A 27856-nucleotide genomic window follows, 5' to 3' on the forward strand; every position below is an offset into this window, starting at 1 on the left:
ACACAGTACACGCATGCGTATACATCATCTTTCTGTTGCGCCCTCTCTCGTCTGGGAATGGGATTTCCCGTATTTTTATTTTGATCCGGAAAATTAAAAAATAAAAGAGAAAAAGTGGTTGCTGTCCTTTCAGAATTTATTTGGAAATCATCATTTAAATCGTTTAATAGGTTTATTCTTTTCTTTTTATCTTCGACTGATTATTTTTACTGAAAAGCTTTTGAAGCTTGTCTCCTTGTTGTTACTTTCAGCAGGCAGGGAGAGTGGTTGAGTGTTGTTTCCTGATTTTTTCAGATAGGCACCTAGCCTGCTGGGCCTAGGCTTATTAAATAAAAATAAATTAGTAGTAGGCTAGACCGCTTAGGCCTACTATTTTGTCTTTTTTTAAAGCCTAGGCCTAGTTACTACTTTAGTGAAGTTATTTAATTTCCAATATACACAATTTAATATACAACCACATCTCGAACAATTAAATTATCTAAAAATATATTTACATCAAAGAGTTGAAATATAATACACAGAGAGAATTACAATTCAAGATTAATTGCAGCGTTAAAAAATATATATGGTTGAAAAAAAAAAATCTCTCGTTTTACTATAGTATATTAAAAAAAAAATGTTATCATCATTAAAAATTTACATGATATTTTTTATTTAATATCATATTTCATTAATTGGATGAGATATTATTCTGGAAAAAAAATATATACCTGTTAAGCGTCAACACCCGCCCTTGATTTTCGAGCCGCCTCTTTTTTTTGTTTTTTTTTCTCTAAAAATGACAAAAAAACAGTAATAAAATCTTAACATTTGGTTATCACAAGTGTACAGGAACAATTTTATTCCATTAAATGGTTTTCTTGAAGTTGAAAATGTATGTAGTGATTCATTTGTTCATGTTTTAAAGTGTTTGTGTATAAAAAATCGCCCTCTCTCCCTCCCATGAAATTTATTCAAAGGTTTAAGTTTAACAAGTGATTTATCTAGATGTTTTGCTGTTATATTTTTATGGAGATTGAGACTATTGTAAAATATTGGGTGTGATGGGATTTGATACAGGTGATAATTGTATTTTAAAAATAACAGATGAGACATTTGTATTTGTACTGGAATACACACCATATGAGAATTACATCTACATATTAAATCTTTATTTAAAAAATTTTTTAATTTTTATTTTTAAATAATTCCTTAGGCTTTGCTTTGAAGATGCAGTTGAGAAGTTTTTTAGCGTTTGGATTGTACCCTCTCATTGTTGTCGTTGTAATGCAACAAAGAATCCATATGGTTGAAGGTGACAGCATTGATGGACTTGAAATGATTCATGATAACCAGGAAACGAGCGATCCTGACATTACAGAAATTCAGGTAAAAAAATGTAGAAAAAGCCAGTGGATTTTGATTTGATTTTTGGCTGAGGGATTAAAATTTGTAAAGTTATACTGTAAATTCTGAAATTAACCTACTGTCATGTCCTATCTTTTGCATTATAACGAGTGGCGTAACGAGCCCCCTGGTTTAGGAAACCCTAAGTGGCCCTCCAACTAGGCCTCAGGTGTTTTTAGCTATTTTAATGCCTGTTTTTTTCTTTTGGCACTGTTTATGGGCTCCCATAAGTTTCGGGGGCCCCTGGGTGTAGCCAGTGAGCGCTCATAGCCGTTACGCCAATGATTATAACTTCCAAAAAATAGTAAAAAATTAATATTTTCCATATAATGTCTGATATTCTCTTTTACTAAATTTTTTAATCCACATTCTGCAATACTGTAGTCTGACACGCAACAAGAACTCAGAGGACAACTTGAGTCTTGTTTAGCAGATAACCAAGTTCTCAATGAGAAGCTCTATGAAAAAACTGACCTAGAGACTGCAAAACTGGGAAAAAAGAAGATTAATGATGGCTTCTTTAAGCAGTTTGTTCGACACTTCTTGGAAGAAATGGAATGTCTAAATAAAGATTGTGTAAGTGATAAGACATGTTGTAGTTCCAACTATGACTTGAAAAAATATTATTTCAAATTAATTTTGATTCATAATAGAAGTGCATTTTTTCTTTTTAAGCCTGAACCATATGATATTGTGTATGTCTACCTAACACAAACAAACATAGAGACACTAAATAAGTATGTGAAAGGGAATGGAGAAACAGCAGATGCTCTCTATGTAATGAAGAATATGATTAAAGGTGTACAAGTCACAGAATACAAAAGTTATTGGGATAGATTGTTATCTTTTCTTGGAGTGGATGAGATGTCATTTAAGCTTGTAAGTGAAAGTTGAGTAAAGGCCTGGAGAAATAATCTAGTCTTTGTTGGGTTATTAGCTTCCAATATTATCCAAGGATTTGAATCAACTTTAGGTTTAAGAACTGCCTGTGCTGTCTTTTGTGGGATGACTCTGTCTACACTATCATCTAGTTTGAAAACAAAATTTGATGTTGCCATATATGGACATGATGGTGTCATATCACTACCATATTTAAGCATATCACTTGGGCACATCACACTATTTTAATAAACTAAACTACTTTAATAGTGTAGACAGACCTTTATAGTGTAGACAGAGCTTAATACTTCCATGGTCTTCAGATGGTACATTAACAAGAACTTGTCTTTTAACCATAGAGGTCACATAGAGGTCACATTACACACCAAAAAAGCAGATTCTATTAAATAACATTTTTATACATATTTTTATTTCAGATTATTACTTTGGCAGTGTTATTGATTTGTTTTATGGCATTTGAAAAGAAAACATCCCTAACGTACATGAACCAGTTTCTGATACTGATTCTCATTATCTTTGTGATAAGTATCCCTTGGAACTGGCTTCAACTTTATCAGGTAAAGCAAGCACCATTATTTTATTTATATTAATCCCTAATTAATAATTGGTAATGGATTCATATTTATATTGCTTTTCATACACAGTGGACCCGATATAACACATACAAATTCTTTTATTTCCCCCTAAACCTTGTCTACACTATTAAATTTTATGTGACAAAAAAAAAGTGATGTGCCCATTTATGGATGATGATATGATTTATCACTACCATATTTGGGCACATCACTACCATTTTTTGTCACATAAAGTTTGATAGTGTAGACAAAGCTTAAGATCCCTTTTTGTTGATTACCTGCAGCAAACAGCACTTCTTCATCTGTCCACAACCTCGACCGGGACACAATAAATGTGATTTTCATTTTATAAGAACAAAGTATGATATATTTGAAATAATAATTATAATCGAATAATAATGAATTAAATATACAGTAATATATTTTGCTGAAGGATAGAAAGCGCTGAAGTTCTTTATGTTTTCCGTCCTTAATTTTAGGAAAAGCTTTCAGAACGACAAGCAGAAATGATGAAGGAGACGGATATTCCAGACTACTGTCGTCCGCAGAAGGACTTGTCCCCATGGAAAACATTGAAGCAATATTTGAAAAAGTTCACATCAATTAAAGATGAATGCAAAGAATTTCAAAAAAGATATATGGTTGATCCAATACTTGAAGTTTCACCGATTAAGGTAATTATATATATATATATACACTGTTTACCTACTGGTATAATATTTATTTGTTTTTATTTCATTATTTATATTTTTTTATATTATTAATTTGTCAAAGCAATCCCGCCACAAGATTTTCATCTTTTTCGGATTCTGCCTTCATCCATTACTTTTTTTCAATTATCTCAATCTGTCATTACTGTTTTTTTTTACTTATTTTTTTTAACATTGTAAAATTCTATGTTTAAAAGCTTCAACATATTTAAAAACATCATTTCAATTACTGTAAGATACAGTAACAAACTTATATATTTCGTTATGGAATAACGTCTATTGTCAAAGAACACTATGAAATTCCCTACCAAATCACATTAACAAAAATGTCACTCTTGCAATTGTTGAATCTTCACTTTAGGTGTATATAATAATGTAGAACCAACTTGATTATCATTTAATTTTTTTTTACATTTAAATCTATTTTTCCTTAATGATTCAAATCAAACCAGGCAATATATACAAATATAGATCATATTTTTCTAGATTTCAGATTACATTTTGAGATTTTTTTTTATAAACTTTTAACTAGCAGTTGTATTTGTATATACAGGCCGTTGCCAAGACGTTTGCAGTTCTGATTTTTGCACCTGCAAAAGAGCTAGGCACAGCAGTAGCAGACTTTCATAAAGAATTCTTAGGAAACCTGCCTCAACTTATTTGGATACCAGCTTTAATTTCGTGGTTTCTATTTTTGATGATTGTTATACTGACGATCTTTTACTGTGGGCGTTCATCTGGTCATGTGAATGTTCATCACGTCGCTGCTGCGCCTCAAATTGCCGAACCATCGAGGCAAATGATTGAATCTGTAAGGACTAATGGCTATTTTGTAACAATTTTTAGAAAACTTTTGAAATTCAAAGTTTTAAAAAAATCATTCAATCAGAATTGTGTGATGCCTAATAATTAAAACAACCATTCCCATGCAAAATGTATTTACTAGAAGTTGCACTAATAATAGCCTGATATCAAATATCAGCCAAACGGTTAAGGCAGGGGTGCTGCTAACCGTACCTAAAGAGCCAACAATATTGACATGGGTGTGAGCCCGACTCAATCTTAGTTCTTGTGGTGGAACAAGTCTTCTCGAATAAGGACTATAAACTGTAGGTCCAGTGTACACAGTCCAGTGTACACAGTTATAACCTGTGTGCACATTAAAGAACCCAGTTCATCATTCGGCGAGTAGGGGTTACCCCGGAGAACTGATTCACAAAATAGCATCTGCATCAGGGGAATTACCACCTATCTGATAGAACAGTGATTAATTTGCTATTCTTGGCCACATGTGCCTAAAGACATAAGTAAATGCCTCTTTCATCATAACTTGGAGTAGAAATGTAATGATAAAAATGCTTCATAATTATATACTCTTAAAGTATTCCACATTTAAAACATAAAATTTGTTTCTTAGATTGTACAAGAACGCTTACAATGTTATGAAGTAGAAGTTGGTTATCGGCAAGAAGTTGGTTACCGCCAAGAAGTTCCTTCCCCCAGTCTTTCCCCTGTTACGCTCCGAGCAAGAGGACAAGCTACTCTTCAAGAACTTGAAGTTGAAAATCGACGGCCATCGAGACGTTCACAAGATTATGCTGATAGTAGTGGTTCACCTACTACTAAGAAAAATCAGAATGTTGCTTCAATTTGTCAATGTGATGAAAAAGTAAATAAGGTATTCATCATAGATTTTTATTTAATATACACATATGTAGTTACTTGGCAAATGCTTTACAAGCATATAACTTGCTTTGTATTTTGTATAAAACTTTAAACATACCATCCAAAATAGCTATATATCAACAGAGTATGCCTTTATATATATATAGGTAATATCAAATAAGCTTATCAAAATGTTGAGTTATCAATATGGGCCGAAATATTAATGACGCCTCTGTCACACTCTGCATTTTGTCAAGTATTTCTCTCAGTTTCCGAGCTTATTCATTAAACTGTATTATTATTAATTATAAAATCACTGTTTCAATAACTGGTAATCTGTTCACAGGCAAATTCCTTTAATAACCAAAATATGGCACTGAGAGAAAAATCTTGAGATTCGACAGGATTTAACCAGGAACCTTACCACCAGTATACAACTCAGCTTTGTATATATATTGATACAGTGTAAGTTGTTGAACTCTAAAATTAATTTTGTTCCTTTTGTAGGTCGTTGATGCACAATTAAAGATGTATTTAGAAAAGAAAGAAAACATCTCAACATGGTCTCCAAAGAGTGCTACTTCGGAGGATGTCTCTGACAATATAAAGAAAGAAAACAACTCAACATGGTCTCCAAAGAGTGCTACTTCAGAGGATGTTTCCGACAATATAAAAAAAGAAAACATCTCAACATGGTCTCCAAAGAGTGCTACTTCAGAGGATGTTTCCGACAATATAAAGAAAGACAACATCTCAACATTGTCTCCAAAGAGTGCTACTTCAGAGGATGTTTCCGACAATATAAAGAAAGAAAACATCTCAACATGGTCTCCAAAGAGTGCTACTTCGGAGGATGTCTCCGACAATATAAAGCTCCCAATGCAAGCAGAGTTTGAAATGGATCAGGTTCCTGCCAATACCTCTACTGCTGAAAAATCTGTTTTTGGGGAGACACAAGGAGCTGACGAATATCCTGGAGAGAAATTGTCAGATACAGAAGATAACAGTGATGATGAAGATGATTTTGTTGTTCTTCAATCGTCAAGCAATATGTCTCCCTCCAAATAAAGACCCCTTAGCCCGGATGGTCACCTACTTCTTGCCATTATTCGCTCCCTCCAATTAAAGACTCTCTCTAATCAGAGACCACGGTTTTGATGGACCAAACTGAACATTTTCTTTAAAATAAATGAGACAAGTACTGAAGTTTTTAAAAATCAATTGGACAGGACGGACAAACCAACACATTTATAAACTGGTTACATAAACAGGCACAGAATAATATATATATATATTGAAATTCTGATATTTAAATAAGGTAATTTTAAAACTAGTGTCAGTCTTTAGTTGGGAATCCAAAGCTACTAAAGACCACTAAAATCTGGGTTCCAAAAGTGGTCTTTTAAATGGAGGGATATCAGCATCTGGTGTCACTGCAACCATTTGATTACTTAGATTTGATGTCATTGCCATTTATTAAAAATAATAATTGCATATGAAAATGTCTTTAGGTTTTATATACTGTGCCCCATCTAGAGCTTACGATTTCGGACCAAAACATTTCGGGTTTTTTTTGTGCTAAAAAATATTAAAACCCAGTAAAATCATGGCAGTATCAACCAAGCTAAGTTTTCATTTTTTTCAATACTGTAACAGTATTCATGGCTTACACTATAAATATAAAGTGTTCTATATTTAAACAGCTTTAGCTATGGTAATATTATTTTTTATATTAAAATGATGTCTATAATGTTAAATACTAAGTTTCTTCTCTTTGGTAGTAGAGCACAATTTTATAAGCATTGAAATCACCTAATTTATTATGAATAACTTTATTACTACATAAACAATTTTAAAATTCTTCTTTGGAAGAAAATAATTTTTTTTAAACTCTATAACGATAATTAAATTGTTAGAACCATACTCTTTTAATTTCTGTAAAAAAAAAACCGGTAAATTATTAGCATATTCAATTCAATTCAATCTTTTATTTCGGAAACTCTGGTCCATAGAAAGTAAATTACATATAAATGAAATAAATAAAATAAACAAAATTACTACTACTCATCTCAGGATGGCATTCCATCTGGAGAGCATCTTCGACTTAACTAAGACATTGCTTATAAGACATATATGACTACGATATTGAATATGATCACAATGTGATGAGAAATATTCAACACTTTAAAAGTAGTTTTTATACAGTTTTTGTTATTTAATTGTAATTTATATAGGCCCTACAATTTCAATTAAAGTTATACCATTCTAGTAGTATAAATGTATTTAGATGTGTATTTGTATTTTATTCAGTGTTAATAGTTTATTTATTTATTTATTCATAGGAATCACCTTTATATCGGTGGCACACATTATCAGTTAATGGTGCATCCATTTTACAGACAAAATACAAAGAAACATCAAGGTACAAAGTTCTAAATACTAACACATAACATCAGAACAAAACTAATTAATTGATTAGATCTGTATGAAAATAATAGTTATAAAGGATTACGTTTGCTATTCCGAACCAATTTACACAAGAGGCATACTGTTCACTCTGTTTAAAAACCTCATCAACAAGAATATATTTTTAAGAATAATTTCTTTACATTTCTAAAATATTGTTACATTTCTACAACAACAGTTTTGGACAACAGATGCATGAAATGACATACTAGAGACTAAAAACTCATTAGTACATCATCGAAAAACTCTTTATGTTGTTTCTGCTCGTGTATCATTACCTTTAAGTATGTGCATGTTACATAATAATTGTATGCATTTACACCATACCATACAGCCACTGTTGCGTATGTATTTATCTAACTAAAAGCTTTTGGACGTTTTTCTAAATGATTTTTGGACGTAAACATTACCATTAGCTAACTTTATTTAACTAAAACCACCGTTACACTTCTGGTTAATTTCACAAGTCGCTATTGTGTTGTAATGATGTGTTGAATCATGGAAAAATAAGTTTATTTCTCCATGGTTGAATTTATACTTTAAACGCTTTTCGGATGTAAAGTAGGAAAAAGGTTTTATAAACAAATGTCACAAAAGCATGTAATTTAGAATCAATGAATATTCATGAATAAAATGCACATAATATATAATTAATGTAACAGACCTCTTATCTAACATAAACACTACAAAACAAGTAATTTAACAAAAAGAAATTTTAAAAAAAGCTAAAATATTTTCAATCTGAGCCATTTAAGCCAGTTAAGCTTGGTTCCCACTTGACGATGACGTAAGCGCGCCGCAAGTTGGTTGACCAATCACGAACGAAGCGTTCCGTCTAGTTTACACATAACTTATTACAAATACAGTAATATGCAATTATTTTAATTTATTGTAATTGTTTCGAGTGTGGAGTAGCTTTGTGTCAGGGTGTTTAGTATTTGGTCAGATGTTTTACCCTGCTCTGATTTTATTTGTACTTTGAGAATACTCGGGTGGGACTGTAACCCACGACTTCCCGATCACTTGCCTGGCATTCATACCTCTAGACCACCAAGCTTGCGCTGATGGCTAGGGTTAAATTCGAGCGAGTGCTGCACCAGCATTCGATGTAATTGTTTGTAACTCCTTTGTGGAGTAGCTTTAGGTAGGCCTATACAATGCATTTGTTCGACAAAAACACTGGGGCTTCTAAAGAGTCCATGAAGCTGGCTCACAAGCCAGCAGTCCTAGCTTACAAATTATTGTAACATTATATACAATTAGTCAAATTTCACAAACGAATAAAAAAATGATGTTGAAAATAAAAACAAATACTACATAAAAATTGAATTTAAAAGCATATGTATAGGCCTATTATTCTTATTTTTGGTTAAATGGATGATGTACAACGAATGAGATTTATTCAGTAATGTACAGCAAGCCTATATGGAAAATGGTGACGAAAAAAAAATTACATGTTTGTTCTTATTTAGACGTTGGGAATTTACCGTAACTATGGTATGTGTGAAAATACATTGCGTAAAGCACATAGCACAGACAGTATAAAGTAAATAATGTCACCTTGTGAATCTAATAATGTACAGTACTTAGACATAACATTATAAATAAGTCAATTATAATAATGATATTTATTAATATCATGGGTCTCTGTAATACCATAAAGCAAATATTATGATAATACGTATTCATATTTTAAAGTTTTAAACGACAATTTGATAACCTAATGATTGTATCGGTACATGCATGATTAAGCCATAATTGCAAGTGACTTGAGAGTACAATATATGCGTCATGCCCCATAACCATTCAAAGCATTTTGTAAACAGGTAAACCTAGCCCTAACTAACAAATTCTGGATATAGAGAAAAATAAAACGAGAGACATTGATTTTTGTAAATACAAACTTAAAATGTGAGAGAAAGTTAAGCGTGGTTCCCACTAGCGACGCAACGTAACGCAGCCTACGCAACGTAAGAAAATGCCCTTTCAATAATTGTGTTTGCCCCCATCAGCGTGAAATCAAACCTGCGTTTTTTTTCAGCACGTTGCGTCGTCGGTTCCCACTTGTGATTACGCAATACATCACTTTGCGTCAATACATCGCTGCGTTGCGTTCTAGTGGGAACCACGCTTAAATGTCCAGTTAGGTCTTTCAATTTCTTTTCGTTAATTTTTCCCACTCTTGTAGGTCATTTAATCTCATTCCTTTTCTTTGTAGATCAAATATTAAATTACCAAAATGTCGGTTTGAAATCAAAGCTGAACATTGAATAAAGATAACGATAACTTTTTAAAGCTTGGTTCCCACTAACGACGCAATCTACGAAACGTAAGCAAATGCCCTTCTAATAATTGTGTTACCCCCCGCCTGCGTGAAATCAAAATGTCGATGTATGCAGCACAATTGTGTCGTCGGTTCCCATTTTGCCTCGCTACGTCGCTTCGTTTCTAATGAAATTAGAGACGTCGATTATTATCAGTAAAATATAGCAAAATATTGTTTTTTTGCGCTTAATTCATGTCTATTACTATAAGAAATATATAAATGCATAACATATGAACTCTAACTCTGGTCTATCTTGTTTCCGTGCGGCTTATCTTTAGCTAACATTGCAAACGATGCTGTTAGAAAGTTGTTATTGGTGGTCAAGCAACGAACGCAACGCAAAGACGTAAGCGTGCCATTTTTCTAATCACGATCATCTAACCTTTCGCCCTGATGGGTCAAATTATTTTGGTTGCGTCCAAACTTAAAGCTTGGTTCCCACTAGGAACGCAACGCAAGGACGTCACACGGCGTAAGTGATTTGACCAATCACAAGCGATGGATTATTCGATCAGTCGCTTGTCATTGGTTAACTCGCTTGCGTTGCGTCTACGTCCTTGCGTTTCTCTTGCGCCAAATATCACTATTTACAGCAACTTTAAACAGGAAAAAAGTTTGATTATTATAGGCCTAAACCAATCTATGTTATATGGTCTCTGGAAAATTAAGTCTAGTAGTACGATTAAAACAATATAGACCCAGAATAAAGACCCAGGTCAACTCAAAACACGAATGCGTGTTTTTGAAATTTCTGTTCATCAAAAGAACCGCCCCTTATAGGTCAGCAAAAATAAGATCAACGTTAACGTTAAGCCTAATTAAGTTATGTTTGTTTGTGTCAGCAAAACTGATGCAGTACATCAGGCATGGTTAAAATACAAGAAAAAAATGTATTCTGAAGGTTGCCATATTGATGACAGACGATATAAGGCAATTGCAAGGAACAACTTAGTCTGAGTTCCAGACGGAGTTTTGCCTTAATATTAGTAAAAAGATAAATATTTTAGCACATATGGCGTTTCATACGTATACTACAGTACTTGAGCTTGAAACTCTTTATTTCAGACAAACATCGAAAAGCCTCGAAATAACTAGACTTGGGGCAAGTCTAGGAACAACTAGACATGTAGGTCTACCAAAACCAACTAGATATATTTCGAATATTAAGTTGTACTTTCATAATGCGAGTTCTGTTATTTTTGGTTTATAGTAAACGTATTTTTAGCATTGGGTCCATGTAAATCACAGTAGTATTGTGACTTGAACGGTGATGTCCTATCTATATCGATATGCTACAGGGCAAATATTAGTTAAATGCAAAGTGTCAAAATAGAATAGATTTACAGTATTCATTTTTATTGTATTTTGGATATTTTATTTATTTATTTATTTCAAAAACATATATATACTGGATAAAAACATAGGTATAGATGTATCACCTGTTTTACATGGTCCTGTTTTATAGAAAATAAAAGGTTAAAACATACATACAGAATTCTTTAAAATTTTTAAAACAGTAAAACAACAAACTTAAGTCAAAATATTATATTATTATTATTATAAAAGGAGTGAAAATACAAAAAGACAAGTAAATATAAATAAAACAAATTTTTAAGAGACCTAACCACAGATAGTGACTAAAACAGAGACAATAAAATAGTTTAAAAATACAATTTATAAAATGATTCCCATATTACGTGCAAACATACAAACAATGATATTTCCAGAAATGGATGAAATTTAATTTTAATAGGCCTATTAAATCTAGAATGAATGAACATATTAACTCAGTGCTTCTAAACATAAGTTACTAACTGCACATGATACACCATGGGCTCTTGGCTCTCGACGATCACTGTGTAGGCCCCTATGTGTGTGATTTCAAATACATTTTAAAAGGTAGGCACATTTCTACGATCTTCTTTAAACATGCTTTAACAGTATTAGCGTTTGGATTTCGTTTGATCTCTATTTCGGAAATTCTACATCCATATAGTATAGCCTAGAAATAGTGCGAGAAAAAAAATATATATAAATCGTTTTCTGTACCAGATAAACCAGCAACAAAGTGCAAACGGTCAATCAATTATAATATTTACCTATTCGTATAAAAATATGTAATATTGGAATACCATCATTTGACACTTAAATAAACAAGGTCTTGTTAATAATGATGTATTCATCTATAAAGTCAAACTTTAAAATAGAAAGTGTAAAATAGCACATTATTGGAATTTAGTAATGTTGATCGATAAAGAATTTATGACCCGTTTAACGGTACCGCATCATCGATTGCAAATTAAGTAACAAATTTGTTATCGAACTGATTGGCCGGATCACATGAAGCATATCATACAGTACCTTTATATAGAGCATCTATTTCTAATTTGGTCACAATATCTGAAACATTTAGCAAGAACCAAGCTTCACTGTCTTAAGAAGAAACTCACCACTTCCTCAAAATCAACAATGGCCAAGCTACTGTACGTCGTACTCATCGGAATGCTCGCTCTTAGCGTAATCCTCCCGGTAAGTGTCCTTTCTTTTTTTAAAACTTGCATTAATACTTTCATTTCGCCACAGATTGTAAAAATAAACTACAAAATGTATTGGGAATTTTAGATGTTTCTGGTAAAACTGTAATGCAACGGAACTAAACCAATTTGTCGGTCACACTCACTTTTTCTACTTACTGTAATTTTCTTAGTATAATAACTTTGGCCTACCAGTTGTTTCTTCGTAATCCTGCAAACATTCTGTCTCTGTCTCACACTCTTAAGTTTGGTCTCATTACTGTAATGTCTAAACTAGACTTTTATCAGTCGTTTTGGGGTACTTCTGAAACACAAATTATAGAAACGCTAAATTATTATGTCTGTCACACACTTTTAAAGTCTAAACTTGTCTAGACTCTTACCAGTCGTTTGGGAGACTATACAAACTATACAATACAAATAACTAACTATTCTGTCTGTCGCACAAGTTTTATTCACCTTTCTACTTTACTGTAATGATGTCTAAAGTTTACCATATACTTTTACCAGTCATTTCTCGGTGATCTTGAATTGCAAAGAAACAGTGTGTATAATTTGAATTATTGTGATACGTTTAAATCAAAGCGTGGAGGAATAAAATGAATTATTTATTTTTGTAAATTATTATTATATTTATTTATTACAGGCAGAACAAATGACCGCAGAAGCAACTTCAACAGGTACATTTTCTTTACAAAAATATCTCTAGATCTACCACTTCTCCATAATGTTCCTGAACCTTAAATACTGTATCTAGCTTCTCCCAACGTATATCTTATCCTGTACAATCATGATATACCAGCTGTTATGTGTATTACTGATCAAAAGTTCAATTCCCAAAGACTTGGTTTGCATAAGTAGACCATTATTCTGTATATGCAATTGTCTCGTAGACAAAAGGACTGCCACACCTTTTGGGATATGTAATTTAATCAGCTTATGGTTAACCAATTTTGCCAAATGTTGCCTAAAATATATAAACATCAAGGCACAGAATAAATTCTAAACCGCCGTGACTGATTTTACAATACGCCGTTTAAAATATTTTTATTTTTTCTTTTTCGTGGGTGTAGCCCACTTTTATTCATTGTACCGATTTATATAAATATATAAAAACAATACATCTTTAAAACCAATATCATATCATGAGATTATTATAAGTATTTCTTGTTGTCTTAGATTGTGTTGACAACGCATCTGAAAATTACTGTAAATCAATTCTTTCGAATGGTTTGTGCGAGACCACTGTCTTTTCTACCGGCGCTGACAAATGTCCAAAATCGTGTGGCAAATGTTAACAGCTTTTAAAAGTAAGTACAAATTTAATATCGACACGATTACATATTCACGGTACCCCATAGAATGGCGTAGCCATGTTTTCTGAACGAACGTGCAGTTCATACATAGGTTTGAAATTGTAACGAAGATAATAAATTAATACCGTCCACATCATTAAGCTTCGCCTGGAGATACAACGCAAGCGAGTGGACCAGTCACAAGCAACTGTTCGTTCGAACAGTCCATCACTTGTGATTGGTCGAATTACTTGCGTTGCGCCTACGTCCTTGCGTTGCGCCTACGTCCTTGCGTTGCGTCCAAGTTAAAAACATCTGAGCTTCATGATTCTCACTAGAGACGCAACACAACGACGTAACGCAACGTAAATGACCAATCACAAGTGATGGATTGTTCGAACAACGAATAGCTAGTTGGATACATTATAGTATACTTCGCCTCCTGTGATTTATTAAATATCGTACTTGTTTCGGGTCCAATTGCATGCGTTGCGTCCTAGATGGAACTAATGCTTATTCCTAATTCAGATACTTTTGTTTTACATAATTATGTTTCAAAGGCATATTGAGTATGTACACTGTTAGATACCTTTAAAGTCTGAGCTTACATGCCAATATACTGATTATAGAACTAGTGCCGTTTTAATGCCTATACTCTATCTGTTTCTTTATTATTGGAATAAAAATTATTTTTCCCTTTTATACAGGCTTTTGCGTCTTTCATCGAACCACAACATCGTATCAAAACACGATCAGTATGAACAACAAGTAACAACCGACGGCAGCAAATGCGTCGTATCAGTCGACAAGCTTTTAGATCTCCGTGTGATGCCTTAGAATAGAATAAATCAATTTTACCGTAGTACAGATATTGTGTAGTTAATTTATTTTCTACATCTTCTTCTGATCTTGATTCAGTTTATATTTTCTAAAGGAAATTGTAGACAAATGATCATGATTCAGTTTAGCATATTATTTGCATGAGTCGCAGCGGTAATGAATAAAAACTTTTTTGCGCTTAAAAAAATGTTTCTTTTGTTTTGTACGACTCAGCACCCGATTCTCGTACGGTATCATGTCTATGGACAATAAACAGCACCTGCAGTTTCTTATCTGTTGACTATAACATAAATTACTAGTCTCCTGACAGTTTTTCTGCAAGTTAGCTGTTTTAATAATAATAATAATAATAAGATTTTTATAGCGCACATACCACTCCAGAGTGCTCAAGGCGCATTTAAAAATAAAAAAGAAATAAATCATACAAATTCCTGAAAAATAAAATGCAATTTCTTTGGAGGGTCCCCATCCGTTGTTGTTCTGTCGCGGTCCCGGACCCCTACCGAGGTGACCAAACAAAGGAGCAGGATACACATTTGCCTTGCCACAGACGACCGGGTGCTCAGAGACAACAACCAAGACAGAGGCACCCCAAAGATAATGCTGGCCAGGAAAAGGTATACAAAACAATTCTAAGTCTAAAAAACTTTAAGAAACCTCATGATTTCCATATGCCTTAATGAATAAATGTGTTTTTAATAATTTTTTAAAAGTATCAACAGTTTTGCAAAATCTTATAGAGCTCGGTAGAGCATTCCACAGACGAGGAGCAGTAACGGAGAATGCTCTGTCACCCCATGAGTGGTGAGACTTAGGCTGATGTAGAAGCAGCGAGTCACTAGAACGCAGATTACGTCCGGGAACATACAGCCTAAGCATGTCAGAAATATACTCAGGAGCCATGCCATTTATAGACTTAAAAACAAAGAGTAATATTTTAAAAACAATGCGGTACCTAACAGGGAGCCAATGCAATATTTCCAAAGTATTTGATGTGTCCATATCTTGGTAATTTTTTAACAACTCGTGCCGCTGTATTTTGAATCAGTTAGGTAGGTCTGTTGTGGACGCAATGTTCACGAATACTGTATCGCTTTTGGTGACGCATGCGCAAAGGCAAATGTCGTATCACTGGTCATTCAATGTTAAATTTACGCCGAAATTGTGTTTCTTTATCCTCATTTAAAAATGTAATTTTTCGGGTGTGACGTCACTTACAACAATGGCATCTAAATTAATAATTATTAGGATAAACAATACAAGGTAAGTAGTGAAGATCCAAGAAGAGCATGAAAGGTACTAAGCTACTAAAAGCTACTAAACCTCAACCTACTACAGTACAAGGTAAATAGTAGTGAAGATCCAAGAAGAGCATGAAAGGTACTAAGCTACTAAAAGCTACTAAACCTCAACCTACTACAATACAAGGTAAATAGTAGTGAAGATCCAAGAAGAGCATGAAAGTTACTAAGCTACTAAAAGCTACTAAACTTCAACCTACTACAGTATCTTACACAAACTGTATTACACAAACACACTATTTAAAAAATTGCCTAATTAAAACTAAATTTTATTTATTTTTTTATTTTTATCTATTATATTGAATACAGTATTACCATGGAGCTTTATAGCTCCATGGAAATACAGTATACGTGAAGCTGTAACATTAAATAGTTTATTATTATAAGTATATAGTTATCTGTGTCAATTGAAGTTCTCAACGTTAATTTTGTTTCAGTAAAAAATGTGTTCTAGAACGCAAGTTCATCCTCATCAACTTTTTCCGCTTACTACTTAATTATAAAATTGAAAAACCTACCACGTGCATTTGCTTCGTAGGTCCTACTGACTGACCATATTTATTGTTGAAAAGCATTATCGGACCGAACGTTAAATTGACCAAAATTATAGCATATTAGTTGTTTCTGGAATTCTTCCTTTTTTTTACAGCAAAAACTAAATATATATATGAAGGACTCGTTTAATATAATAGACATGGCAAGATTTAATGAAATATGCGTTTGTTTTCCCGAGAGAAAAATGAAAATAAAATCACATCTTAACGCCATCTTTGTATTATTTAGAGACATCTCGATTTAAATGTTTAGAAATAATGACGTGCTAATAATATTATTTAAAGGTATGCCATCCGCTTAAAATAGATCAACTCAGCTCCCTAAAACACCCCTTATTTTTTTACACATTTTACAAAAAAAGGTGTGGTATAGTATTCACGCATCACGATGAGAATAATGTAAAAGTAATTCTATGACACATTTTAAAAGCAGCTTATACAATCTAAAAGCCAAATGTTCACTGAGCTATTAAGTTGTGGTTTATTTGTTATGGAAACTACATTTAAACTACAAAGATGAGAAGTATCATTTATGATATTGAGTATAATGCTCTATAGGAATGGAGTTGTGGCTTGGTGGTTATGATGCTTGGCTACCATTCCAAGGGTCCTGGGTTCAAGTCCCGTCACATGTAAGGATTTTTTCTAAGGACCAAATTACAACTCCACTCCCAAAGACTTGTAATAAGACTTTGTTTATGTAGAGCATCTTGTGTATATATTTGTCTTGTGAACCTCTGAGGGTCCCTAATGATCAGCATTAGCGGGATGGATCACCCTCATTAAATATGGTTTTTAAAAAAAATAAAAAAAATAACGATATTATCATTTTGTTACACAATTTACACCAGCACCTTTATATAATATAAGTAGACGTAATATCGGGCGAACTGACTATTCTTAGGGACACAAGCTTCTCAGCAAGACAGGTAAAGAAATACATCAGACTAGAACTACATCATGGACAAAGTTGCCGCCATCAGTATTCTTGTAGCTGTTCTTATTATTGGTGTTGTTTTACCAGTGAGTATCCATTACGAATGTGAATGGCATCTTTCTATTATTACTTCTTGTTTTCTTTTATTTGCAAGTAGGTCCTACAAGATATTTAGTTAGTATATTTACCAAGTATTTCGCTCAGTTTCTGAGCCCTAATTGATTGGTTTAAAATCATAATCGAAACTTATCTTTTGACAGTAGAACATTTTTGTTTAAAGTTTAGTGTAGTAAAGAAATTTGTGCCAAACCCGTGGAAACCATTTTCTTGGTTGATATATGAAATATTGTGTCTCTTATTTGTAGTTAAAAGTTTATTGACAATCACACTTAATCATGAAACAAGTAACATATATTTAGTAGATACAATAATCATTGTATAAGATGTATAAGGTTACTATATTAAACTAAATAACTTACTGATACGATTTATTATTGGACTGATGGTCTGTATTCTTAATTTTTGTGTTGCCGAATTAGGTTGAGAGGTCAGTTGTGAGTGGTAAGTATTGGTAGTTTTTCTTAAATAATCTCCATTTTAAAAATCAATACTACAGGCATACAATGTAAGAGATTTGAATAAACCTTTATAATTTAAATTAACCCGATACGATCTTAAGAACAAACTTTGTATTAAACAATAAGGCATATAATAACAACAATAGGCATATAATCGAAATACCGTATTGCTCAAAATAGTGTTTTTAATTTTAGTTTAAAATTAGAAATGTTTGTGGTCGATTAACATAATTTCTAACGTTACCAAAATAACAATTACAAGATACAAAATAAATATTTAAGTAGAAATGTTAACAAGTTCAAGTAAGACGTGTCATGAATCAAGGAAACAGAATCCAAATTAATTTTCCAATTTTAAGTTTATTTTCTGTCTTCAAACTCAGCCAATTTAGCGGAAGGCTACGATAGATGTCAAATCATATAATTTATTTTGACAAATTTCAAATACAGTACAATGACATAGAAACAGCAAAAAAGTAAATCAATGAGGCAGGATCACCTAAAAGTCATAAATAGAAATAACCATCAAGAGGCTTTCCACATAGAAATACTTACATAAAATGAACAACACATAAAATATAATTTTAAGATACAACGTTGAAATTCTGCAATTGCATTTACATATTATTATATTATTAATTTACATAGAGCTAAACAAATACCTTTAAAATATTTTTGAATACCGTATAAAGCTGGGTAGGAAAGAGAACTTTTGACTTCGTGTTGGTTTCAGTGCAATTTTTTTTTCTTATCATTAACCGCCATCAACGAATTACAGCTGAAGAGGATTGCCAAGACTTTAGAGATGATTGCCGCTCATTCAAAGGTTGTAACGACCAGTCGTCTGCCCCAGCGTCCATGGGATGCATGAAGACAAGTTGAATGAAGTGTAAGTTGATCATATCATTGAAAAAAAAGAAGTTTTTACTTGTGAGTCAATTTGGAAGCTTGTATCAAAACCTTACACAAAATACTCTAAAATTACTCAAGACCAGTTTTAATTCACTTCAGTTCTCCTTTAAAATATTTTGCACATTTTGGCTCTGAATAATTCCCAGCTTCTAACGTCTAATCTGAGTTGCATCACAGCCGCAAAACTAGGGAGTTTACACATACAACGCACACTATGAAACAAGGCCATCTACATGGCTGCAGTCGCGTTCTCAAGTTAGTGTTTACCGACCAACCGACCGACCAAACGACCGACATAATGAGCTGTAGAGTGGCGTTGCACGCGACTTAAAACGTGTGTAAACTCCGATGTCTTGATAAGCGATGTGAAAGATGTATTTATAAAAAAATATATAAAAGCTTAAATTTAAGGACATTTTTTGTACAATATTAATGACATTTCCTTTCGTTTTAACAGGATGTACTAATTGCAAACGTTGCTGAATATCAATTTATAATTCTTTCGCCAACTCGTTGGATAGTTAGATCAGTTGTAACAATTATTGATTATCATGCATTAAAATATATGTAAAATTGAACTCTTTTACGTGTTTTCTTGTTTTAAATTAATATAATTTGTTACCTTTGTTAAGCTGTTAAGATGGTGGCGACGCGACATCTCTTTATGACGATGAAGTTTATTAATGTTAAGGATGATAATGATGATGATGATGAAAATGAAGATGATAATAATAATGAAGATGATGATGATTATAATGATGATGATAATGATGATGATGATAATTATGATAATGACGACAATGATGATGATGACAATGATGATGATTATAATGATGATAATAATGATGATGATGATTATAATGATGATGATAATAATGATGATGATGATGATAACGATGATGATAACGATGATGATAACGATGATGATGATGACAATGACGATGATAACGATGATGATAATGATAACGATGATAATGCTGCTGCTGCTGCTGATGCTGCTGCTGCTGCTGCTGCTGCTGATGATGATGATGATGATGATGATGACGATGACGATGACGATGACGATGTTGATGATGACTTTTTGATGTTGAGAATGACGGAGGAGGAGGATAGGTGATGGATACTGGACACGATAGTGAGGGTAGTGTTGTGTTTCTGAGGAGGGAGAAGTTTTTTAATGACGTAATTTAAGGTTCTCAATGAATGATTGGTTAGTGATGATGTGAAGGAGTATCTGCAAAGTACGTTTATGTCTCAATACATTATGCCGCTATGTCTACGTCATCTCCGTTCCCCGACTGTAAAAAGGTTGTAAATCCGACTTACTGCGGAACCGACAGTAGAACTAATAGACACTTAGAATTATGTGATTTGAGCTTAGTGGAATATAATGATTTGAGTGCGGCGTTCATAATCATTAATATCATCATTAATGGCATTGTTTGAAAGTTCAACTAATGGTCGACAGCGATAAACATTTTCGTCTAATATTTAGAATTTACTTTTGTTATGTAGGCTACAGTGAGCAAGTTATGCATGTATTATATTAAAACACGCAATGTGACGATAGTCGTCCCAATCACGAGTCATACAATTATATTACGCACCACCAAAAGTACACGCCTTAAACTCGGATGACCCAAAAAAGATCAAATGTCCGTAATTTTATTACGTGTTGGTTACGACCTAATTACGTAGAAGAATAAGCCGTGTCGAAAGTTGAACTCGTATAATAATCGTGTATGGAACACCACTGGATGTGTCTTTATTCTGTTATTCCAAGCACAATAAATTGTGGCGAAAGGGTCAAACTTAAGTGTCCAAATCTCATTAAAGTTAGCAAATAGTCGTTTTAAACGATAAATGGGCATCATCTAATGTGTTTCGTACACAATCAACGGCTTAACTAAAATTAGACACAATTGCTTGTAACCCCTTTAAGTGCTAGTTTTAAAATATGAGGTTTTATATTTGACCACTTAAAGTACAAGTAGATAATGTGATTAGGGCATATTACCTATTATTGCAACATATATGCAGTCACCATAAATATAAAAGTTCAGTTAAAATCCACTAAAACGATTATTGAGTTTGTAACAGTCACTACCGCTCCGACAAACAATTTTCTACCAGAATGTCTGCAACATTATACACTATACTTCTTATCGTTGCTTCGGCTTGCATAACATTTAAGGTATACTTTTATATTATTTATTTTAATTTCTTTGCACTGTATCTACCAATACGGTATTATTTTATGCTCCTAGATAAACTGTTGTTAGTGCCATGAATCGGCCGGCTGACAATCTAATGTTGGTGAATTATTCTATAAAGTAGGCATATAGGCCTATAATGATCAATTGTCATCATATTTGCTAAAGATCCTTTTTATTTCCAAGAAAAACTATAAGTAAATTAATTCATGTAGTTTCATATTCAAGAAAAGTATTTTAATATCTATTATACCTTTGATGATGTCAGTTTTCACGAACGCTTGATGATGTTCATTAATCAACAAATTAGAATGGCAAACCATTCAACAAAATAACAGCTTGGGTGTATTTTGTCGTCTGAATTTCTCCATAATTTGCATACCAGCTGAATGGTGGCGCTTTTATTTGTAACGGAACGCATTTCTTAAGCTTGGTTCCCACTAGAACGTAACGCAAGGACGTAAAGGCAACGCAAGCGTTTTAACCAATGACCAGCGAAGTTATAAACGTGACGCAAGGGCGTTCATTCAAGCGTAAGATAAAAAATCCCGGTTTCCTGTAAAATCGGAAGACAACGTCGTAACGCAACAATTGGTAGGTCATCGGTTTCCTGTAAAATCGTTTGTCGTTACCATTTTTCTTACGTTGCGTCGATTTTATAAATTTTTGATCGTAATCGGTTTCCTGTAAAATCTGCATTTGTTACGTCAAATCGACGTAGTCGCAACAAAAGTGATATTCTTACGTCGACAGGAAACCAGCCTTTAGCAATCACAAGCGAATAAGCCATCGCTTGTGATTGGTTAATTCACTTGCGTTGCGTTACGTCCTTGCGTTACGTTCTAGTGGGAACCAAGCTTTACCTTGTTTTCAAGGAAGTGGCATATATGGAATAATACGGTGGTGTTACATCCCCTACTTGTAAATTTAATTATAATATTGAATTAATAATACAACTATATTGATATGTTGCTATTGTATTCATTCTTTCATCTTTTATCCATTCATACTCGATGTTATCTGTGAACAGTCCACGGCAGCTATTCCCTCAGAAGGTAAGTCAAACATGTAAATTACCTCATTTGCATACAGCGGCGATGCACAGTAAAAATTAAACTTAAATCAGAAATACAGTAGTAGTAATTGCAGTGTAAATCGTAGTTGTTCAATTCATTGTGACCTTACTTGACATTGGTTGTATTGGAAAGAGTTTAATTTCTGTCTCAATTAATAATTTTAAATGTGGTTCCCACTCGAACGCAACGACGTATTGACGCAAAATGATGTATTGCGTAATCACAAGTGGGAACCGACGACGCAACAGTGCTGCAAACATCGCAAGTTTGATTTCACGCAGGCGGGGGCAAACACAATATCGGAAGGGCATTTTCTTACGTTGCGTAGGTTTCGTCGCTACCACGCTTAAAAATCAAACTTAAATCAGAAATACAGTAGTAATTGCAGTATAAATCGTAGTTGTTCAATTCATTGTGACCTTACTTGACATTGGTTGTATTGGAAAGAATTAAATTTCTGTTTCAGTTAATAATTTTAAACGCGCATTCACACACAACAAATACGAGTTTACCCTTCGTTTTTGATATTCAAAATATCGCTTCTCTCTGACGGAATAATCGTAATGACAAATTTTGAAACAAGATTTGAAATTATGTAGCCTGCATTTAGAAGTTTTATCCAATTATTAAGCTGTAATATTTAAGGTAAAACACACTTAGCGAACTACTCAGAAACTGCTAATGGCATCAACCCAACTTATAAGCAATTACTGCTTAGGCTTAGATTTTATGACAGGTAACCAGGCGCCGTGAACGGCACGGTTGAATTTGTTTCATCCACTATGCTATTATATCCATCAAAATAGGTACTTAATAAAAAAAAAAGTTATTAGGTTGAGACAATGAAACTAAAACACGGCTATAAAATTCGGTTCGATAAAATAGTTTAAATGCGCGCGTACAGAAAGATCGACAACACACCATTTCTCTTTAAATTTCTTGTCACTCAATACTGAATATTATTAAAATCAACCTGGAAATGAGATGAGGTAGGGGTACGTTTGGAGATGGATTATCAATTGAAATGTCCTTTTCTGGCTGTGTATCGCACCGGTGTGTATCGCTATACTCTCTCTATTATTGAAAGTATTTGGATAGAGGTTTGTATTAAGGCCAACTCAGACTGTGTCGTACGACGAGGCCCGATGACATCTTGACTCGTCGGTGCTAACTTTAAACATGTTTAATTTTCCCCTCGTCGTATGACGCTGTCGGAGTTGGCCTTGTCTGGGTTCTAGAACTTTATACTAGTAAAAAGATAAATATTTTGGCACATGGCGTTTCATACGTATACTACTTGAGCTCGAATTTGAGGCCCGATTTCAGGTTCAGAAAAACATTGAAATAACTACAGACTTGGGCAAGTCTAGGGTTGGCCTTTAATCAACAGTATTTCTAGTTCTCAGTTATCAGTAGACCTAATTCTATTCTATATTCTAGTTTCACCTAAGCCTGAGGTATGTGAAGACAAAGACCCAGACTGTCCATTTTATGCGGAGATCTGTGATGAGTCTTACATTGTACCGTTTGTAAGTGAACAATGTCAAAAGACGTGCGGTTACTGTATTCCTACAGGTAAAAATCAGTTTTATGTAGTTTATAGGTTCATGGTCTGGATACAAACGTTCACAAATAGGAGGCAATTATATTCAATTCTTCATTGATTCTCACCTGCGTTACAGTATTGTCATATTTTGTCAGAAAACAAGTAAAACACAGAACAAAAACAAAATATAAAGCTGTAACGCAACGCCAGGACGTATGTAAGTAATTTCACCAATCACGACACGCGATGGGATCATCCATCCAAACTGTCGAATGTGATTGATTGATTGCGTCTACATCATTGCGTCCACGTCGTTGCGTCCACGTCGTTGCTTCTACGTCGTTGCGTCCACGTCGTTGCGTTGCTTCTACGTCATTGCGTCCACGTCGTTGCGTTGCTTCCTCGTCATTGCGTCCACGTCGTTGCGTTGCGTCTACATCGTTGCGTCTACGTCGTTGCGTTGCTTCTACGTCGTTGCGTTGCTTCTACGTCGTTGCGTCCACGTCGTTGCGTTGCTTCTACGTCGTTGCGTTGCTTCTACGTCGTTGCGTCCACGTCGTTGCGTTGCTTCTACGTCGTTGCGTCCACGTCGTTGCGTTGCTTCTACGTCGTTGCGTCCACGTCGTTGCGTTGCTTCTACGTCGTTGCGTCCACGTCGTTGCGTTGCTTCTACGTCGTTGCCTCCACGTCGTTGCGTTGCTTCTACGTCGTTGCGTCCACATCGTTGCGTTGCTTCTACATCGTTGCGTCCACGTCGTTGCGTTGCTTCTACATCGTTGCGTCCACGTCGTTGCGTTGCTTCTACATCGTTGCGTCCACGTCGTTGCGTTGCTTCTACATCGTTGCGTCCACGTCGTTGCGTTGCTTCTACATCGTTGCGTCCACGTCGTTGCGTCCACGTCGTTGCGTCCACGTCGTTGCGTCCATCCAAAGTAGAAACCAAGCATTGATACAAACATACACGATAATTTATCCCAATTAAGCAGATATTTTAGAGTTGTGCTCATTATTCTTTTCTTCTCAGATGTCCAAGAATGTAGCGACGCGGACTCGGACTGCCCTGGCAAGTCTTACACATGCAATATCAAATCTTATAACTCTTACAATGAGATCATGTGCAGAAAAACATGTGGATATTGTACTTATGAGCTTGATAATAATGACGTCATATAAGACTGTCAGATTGTTGATAGTATCTGTTTAATATCGTATAGGTCTATTTTCCATTTTAAAACTAAACCTTAGTTCCCACTAGAACGTAACGGACTTAACCGCAACGCAAGCGTGTTAACCAAATAACAAGCGAGAGTTATATTACAGTTAATAATACATCGCTTGTGATTGGTCAATTCACTTGCGTCACGTCGTTGTGTTGCGTCTCTAGTGGGAACCAAGCATAATTTAGATATTGTAAACAGTTAAAAATGTAAAGAAAAATCTATAAGGTTATAACCCTGTTTTGTTGGATACATGTAAAAAAAAAGTTGTTATGTCGTAATTATTTATTTTATTTTATCGTTTATGCATTGAATACTTTCTATGGTATGTACTGTAGCGCGGTACAAAAGCTGATAAATCGTTGTTTTCCACTTACCACAAGTGAGTGGGAACTAAGATTTACATTATGTGAAGATCGATTGGCTACATTATATCGATTGGCTACATTATATCGATTGGCTAAATTATATCGATTGGCTAAATTATATCGATTGGCTAAATTATATCGATTGGCTACATTATATCGATTGGCTAAATTATATCGATTGGCTAAATTATATCGATTGGCTACATTATATCGATTGGCTACATTATATCGATTGGCTACATTATATCGATTGGCTACATTATATCGATTGGCTACATTATATCGATTGGCTACATTATATCGATTGGCTACATTATATCGATTGGCTACATTATATCGATTGGCTACATTCTATCGATTGGCTACATTATATCGATTGGCTACATTATATCGATTGGCTACATTATATCTGACCAAATTTCTTCTGCCTTGTGTGTATAACTATGTAGTTTTGTTTTAATTGTTTATTAAATAAAAATATCAAATAGATGTGATTTTAAATGTAATATTTATTTATCTGCATCGTCTTTTTCGTATCAACAAACTCGTCATTCTCTCCTCCTGGATTTACTGCTTTAAATATGATTTAGTACATCAGAAAGAATGGCAATTTAATTAATCATATCAAAATAAAATTAGGGGGATACTTTTCTTCTACGTACCTGAGGAAATAAGATTAAACCTACTATGTGTAGTATGTACTTTTTAATAAGGCAGCGTTATGATATGTACAATACACTCTTTTATTTATTTTTTTTCATTTATTTATTTAATCAAAATCACATAAAACAAGTACACATTACCTACATTTCATTGTATTTATATGCAATTTTATTTTATTAACAAACTAATTTAACATTATGTTATTATTATCATGTATGTTATTGTAGAAGGAAATTGAAACCCTCGGGTCCGCGAAAGTGTCCAACCTACATTATCTGAGCATTGCGATTCCATTTCATTAATGTTTTTGTATACTGTCAGCAACTTGTTAGGTGTATGATTTAAATTCATATAAAAAATATAGAAACACAGAAATAGTTTCTATCACCTCGTTTTTTTCTACTGAAAGCCGAATCAGTTCAATTATTGTACCACCTCATTATAGTTTTCAAGTGTTAATGTGTAATTCACTCTTCACTTTATATTCTAATCTAGATGTAAATATATCTATTACCATATTTGTCATTTAAGCACCTCCAGGAAACAATTTATTATCTTGTAATGCAAACCCCGATAATACATAATTGTCATCGTCATCGTCAGCATCCGTATCATTTTCATCCTAAACACAGTCAGCAATATCGGTATCCATTTTTTCAGACAGAATTAACTTTTAGTATACAATACAAGTGGCGTTTGAGTGACCAAAACCACCCGATACTCGTATTAATGTCTAAAGACAATAATTACGGAAACATACACTTTCTTATCTGTTGACTACTAACTTTTCTCCCTCTATATACTATACATCACCAAATCACAATTATATTCTTTTAAACAGAACTTTTCATATGCGGACCTAGATACACATGCTTACTCAAAGACGTACTGAGTGGCGAACACAACTGAGACGCGCAATGTCTAATTAAATGACGATTAGCGTTGAACAGAACTACAATTATAGTTGTAGTGAGTACCGTAGGTTTAGGTGGTAAACAAAAAACAAATTTCTACACCTAATTATTATTTGATTTTTATTTATTTGCAACTCAATTAAAAGGACAAATATAACATACAAATAACCAATGAATTATTATTCACACAGACGACAAAAACATTTGATTTGACAAACAAACTACGACAGCTGGCAGGCAATTACTTTAACATCAGCAACATTCTCAATTTTTGGCGCGAAACAAATAATTTAATGTTATGTGAAGCAAATACTGGAAAAGGTCTTGTTTTCAGGGCCACATCATAAGAGGCTCAACTCTGTTGAGAAAAATAATAACACAATTTTAAACTAAAATTACTTTTTTCACACATTTTTAAAGATTTATCTTTCAATGTTGTTATACGGTACTCGTGTTTTTTGTTGTTGCTCAATGATTTTGTTTATTTATGGGGTACCTTGTTTCAACCCAAGTTCTTTAAGTATAATTGTTTTGTTCATTTTGAAATGAATAACTCAAAATGAAATGATTACATTGACAACATAATCTTTTATTGTCTCGAAGTTTTTTTAGAAGACGATTGAGGCCATTTCCAAGCTCTCTCATATTTCTAACCGGTCTAACCGTGTATTTACTCTTGTTTATTTCAAACGTTCAAACAATAATAAAATGAACTTACTCTGAACAAAGTCCACAGGTTTTACGACATGAGACAGAAACGTAATCAGCAAAATAGTTTGCAGAACAATAATTTTTGAAATATTTGCACTTGGCAGGGTCTAAGTCTTCGCATGCTGTAACAATTATTTCAAAATACAATATTACCGTTCAATTCAAATAA

General features: G+C 33.6%; 2 protein-coding genes and 2 long non-coding RNA genes across 4 annotated transcripts; all 4 read left to right on the plus strand.

Moving 5' to 3' along the window:
* The first annotated feature begins 101 nt into the window (after nucleotides 1-101).
* Nucleotides 102-7503, plus strand: LOC140051313 (uncharacterized). Its single transcript, XM_072096484.1, has 9 exons — nucleotides 102-170; nucleotides 1196-1368; nucleotides 1771-1962; nucleotides 2062-2265; nucleotides 2703-2843; nucleotides 3341-3535; nucleotides 4125-4382; nucleotides 4989-5249; nucleotides 5744-7503. Exons 2-9 carry the CDS (start codon nucleotides 1210-1212, stop codon nucleotides 6302-6304), a joined length of 1971 nt encoding a protein of 656 aa, XP_071952585.1. The 5' UTR covers nucleotides 102-170; nucleotides 1196-1209; the 3' UTR covers nucleotides 6305-7503.
* Nucleotides 7504-12408: 4905 nt separating this feature from the next.
* Nucleotides 12409-14884, plus strand: LOC140051699 (uncharacterized). Its single transcript, XR_011845546.1, has 4 exons — nucleotides 12409-12557; nucleotides 13209-13242; nucleotides 13742-13872; nucleotides 14565-14884. It is a non-coding gene; the product is annotated as an uncharacterized lncRNA (long non-coding RNA).
* A 2487-nt stretch (nucleotides 14885-17371) lies between these two features.
* On the plus strand, nucleotides 17372-18940 carry LOC140051101 (uncharacterized). Its single transcript, XR_011845483.1, has 3 exons — nucleotides 17372-17575; nucleotides 18029-18050; nucleotides 18846-18940. It is a non-coding gene; the product is annotated as an uncharacterized lncRNA (long non-coding RNA).
* Nucleotides 18941-21042: 2102 nt separating this feature from the next.
* Nucleotides 21043-25893, plus strand: LOC140051923 (uncharacterized). The gene is made up of 4 exons (XM_072097270.1): nucleotides 21043-21173; nucleotides 22223-22247; nucleotides 23709-23843; nucleotides 24839-25893. Exons 1-4 carry the CDS (start codon nucleotides 21114-21116, stop codon nucleotides 24985-24987), a joined length of 369 nt encoding a protein of 122 aa, XP_071953371.1. The 5' UTR covers nucleotides 21043-21113; the 3' UTR covers nucleotides 24988-25893.
* Nucleotides 25894-27856: the final 1963 nt, after the last annotated feature.

The sequence above is a fragment of the Antedon mediterranea genome, chromosome 6 (genome assembly GCF_964355755.1).
Source record: "Antedon mediterranea chromosome 6, ecAntMedi1.1, whole genome shotgun sequence".
NCBI classification, from domain to species: Eukaryota; Metazoa; Echinodermata; class Crinoidea; order Comatulida; family Antedonidae; genus Antedon; species Antedon mediterranea.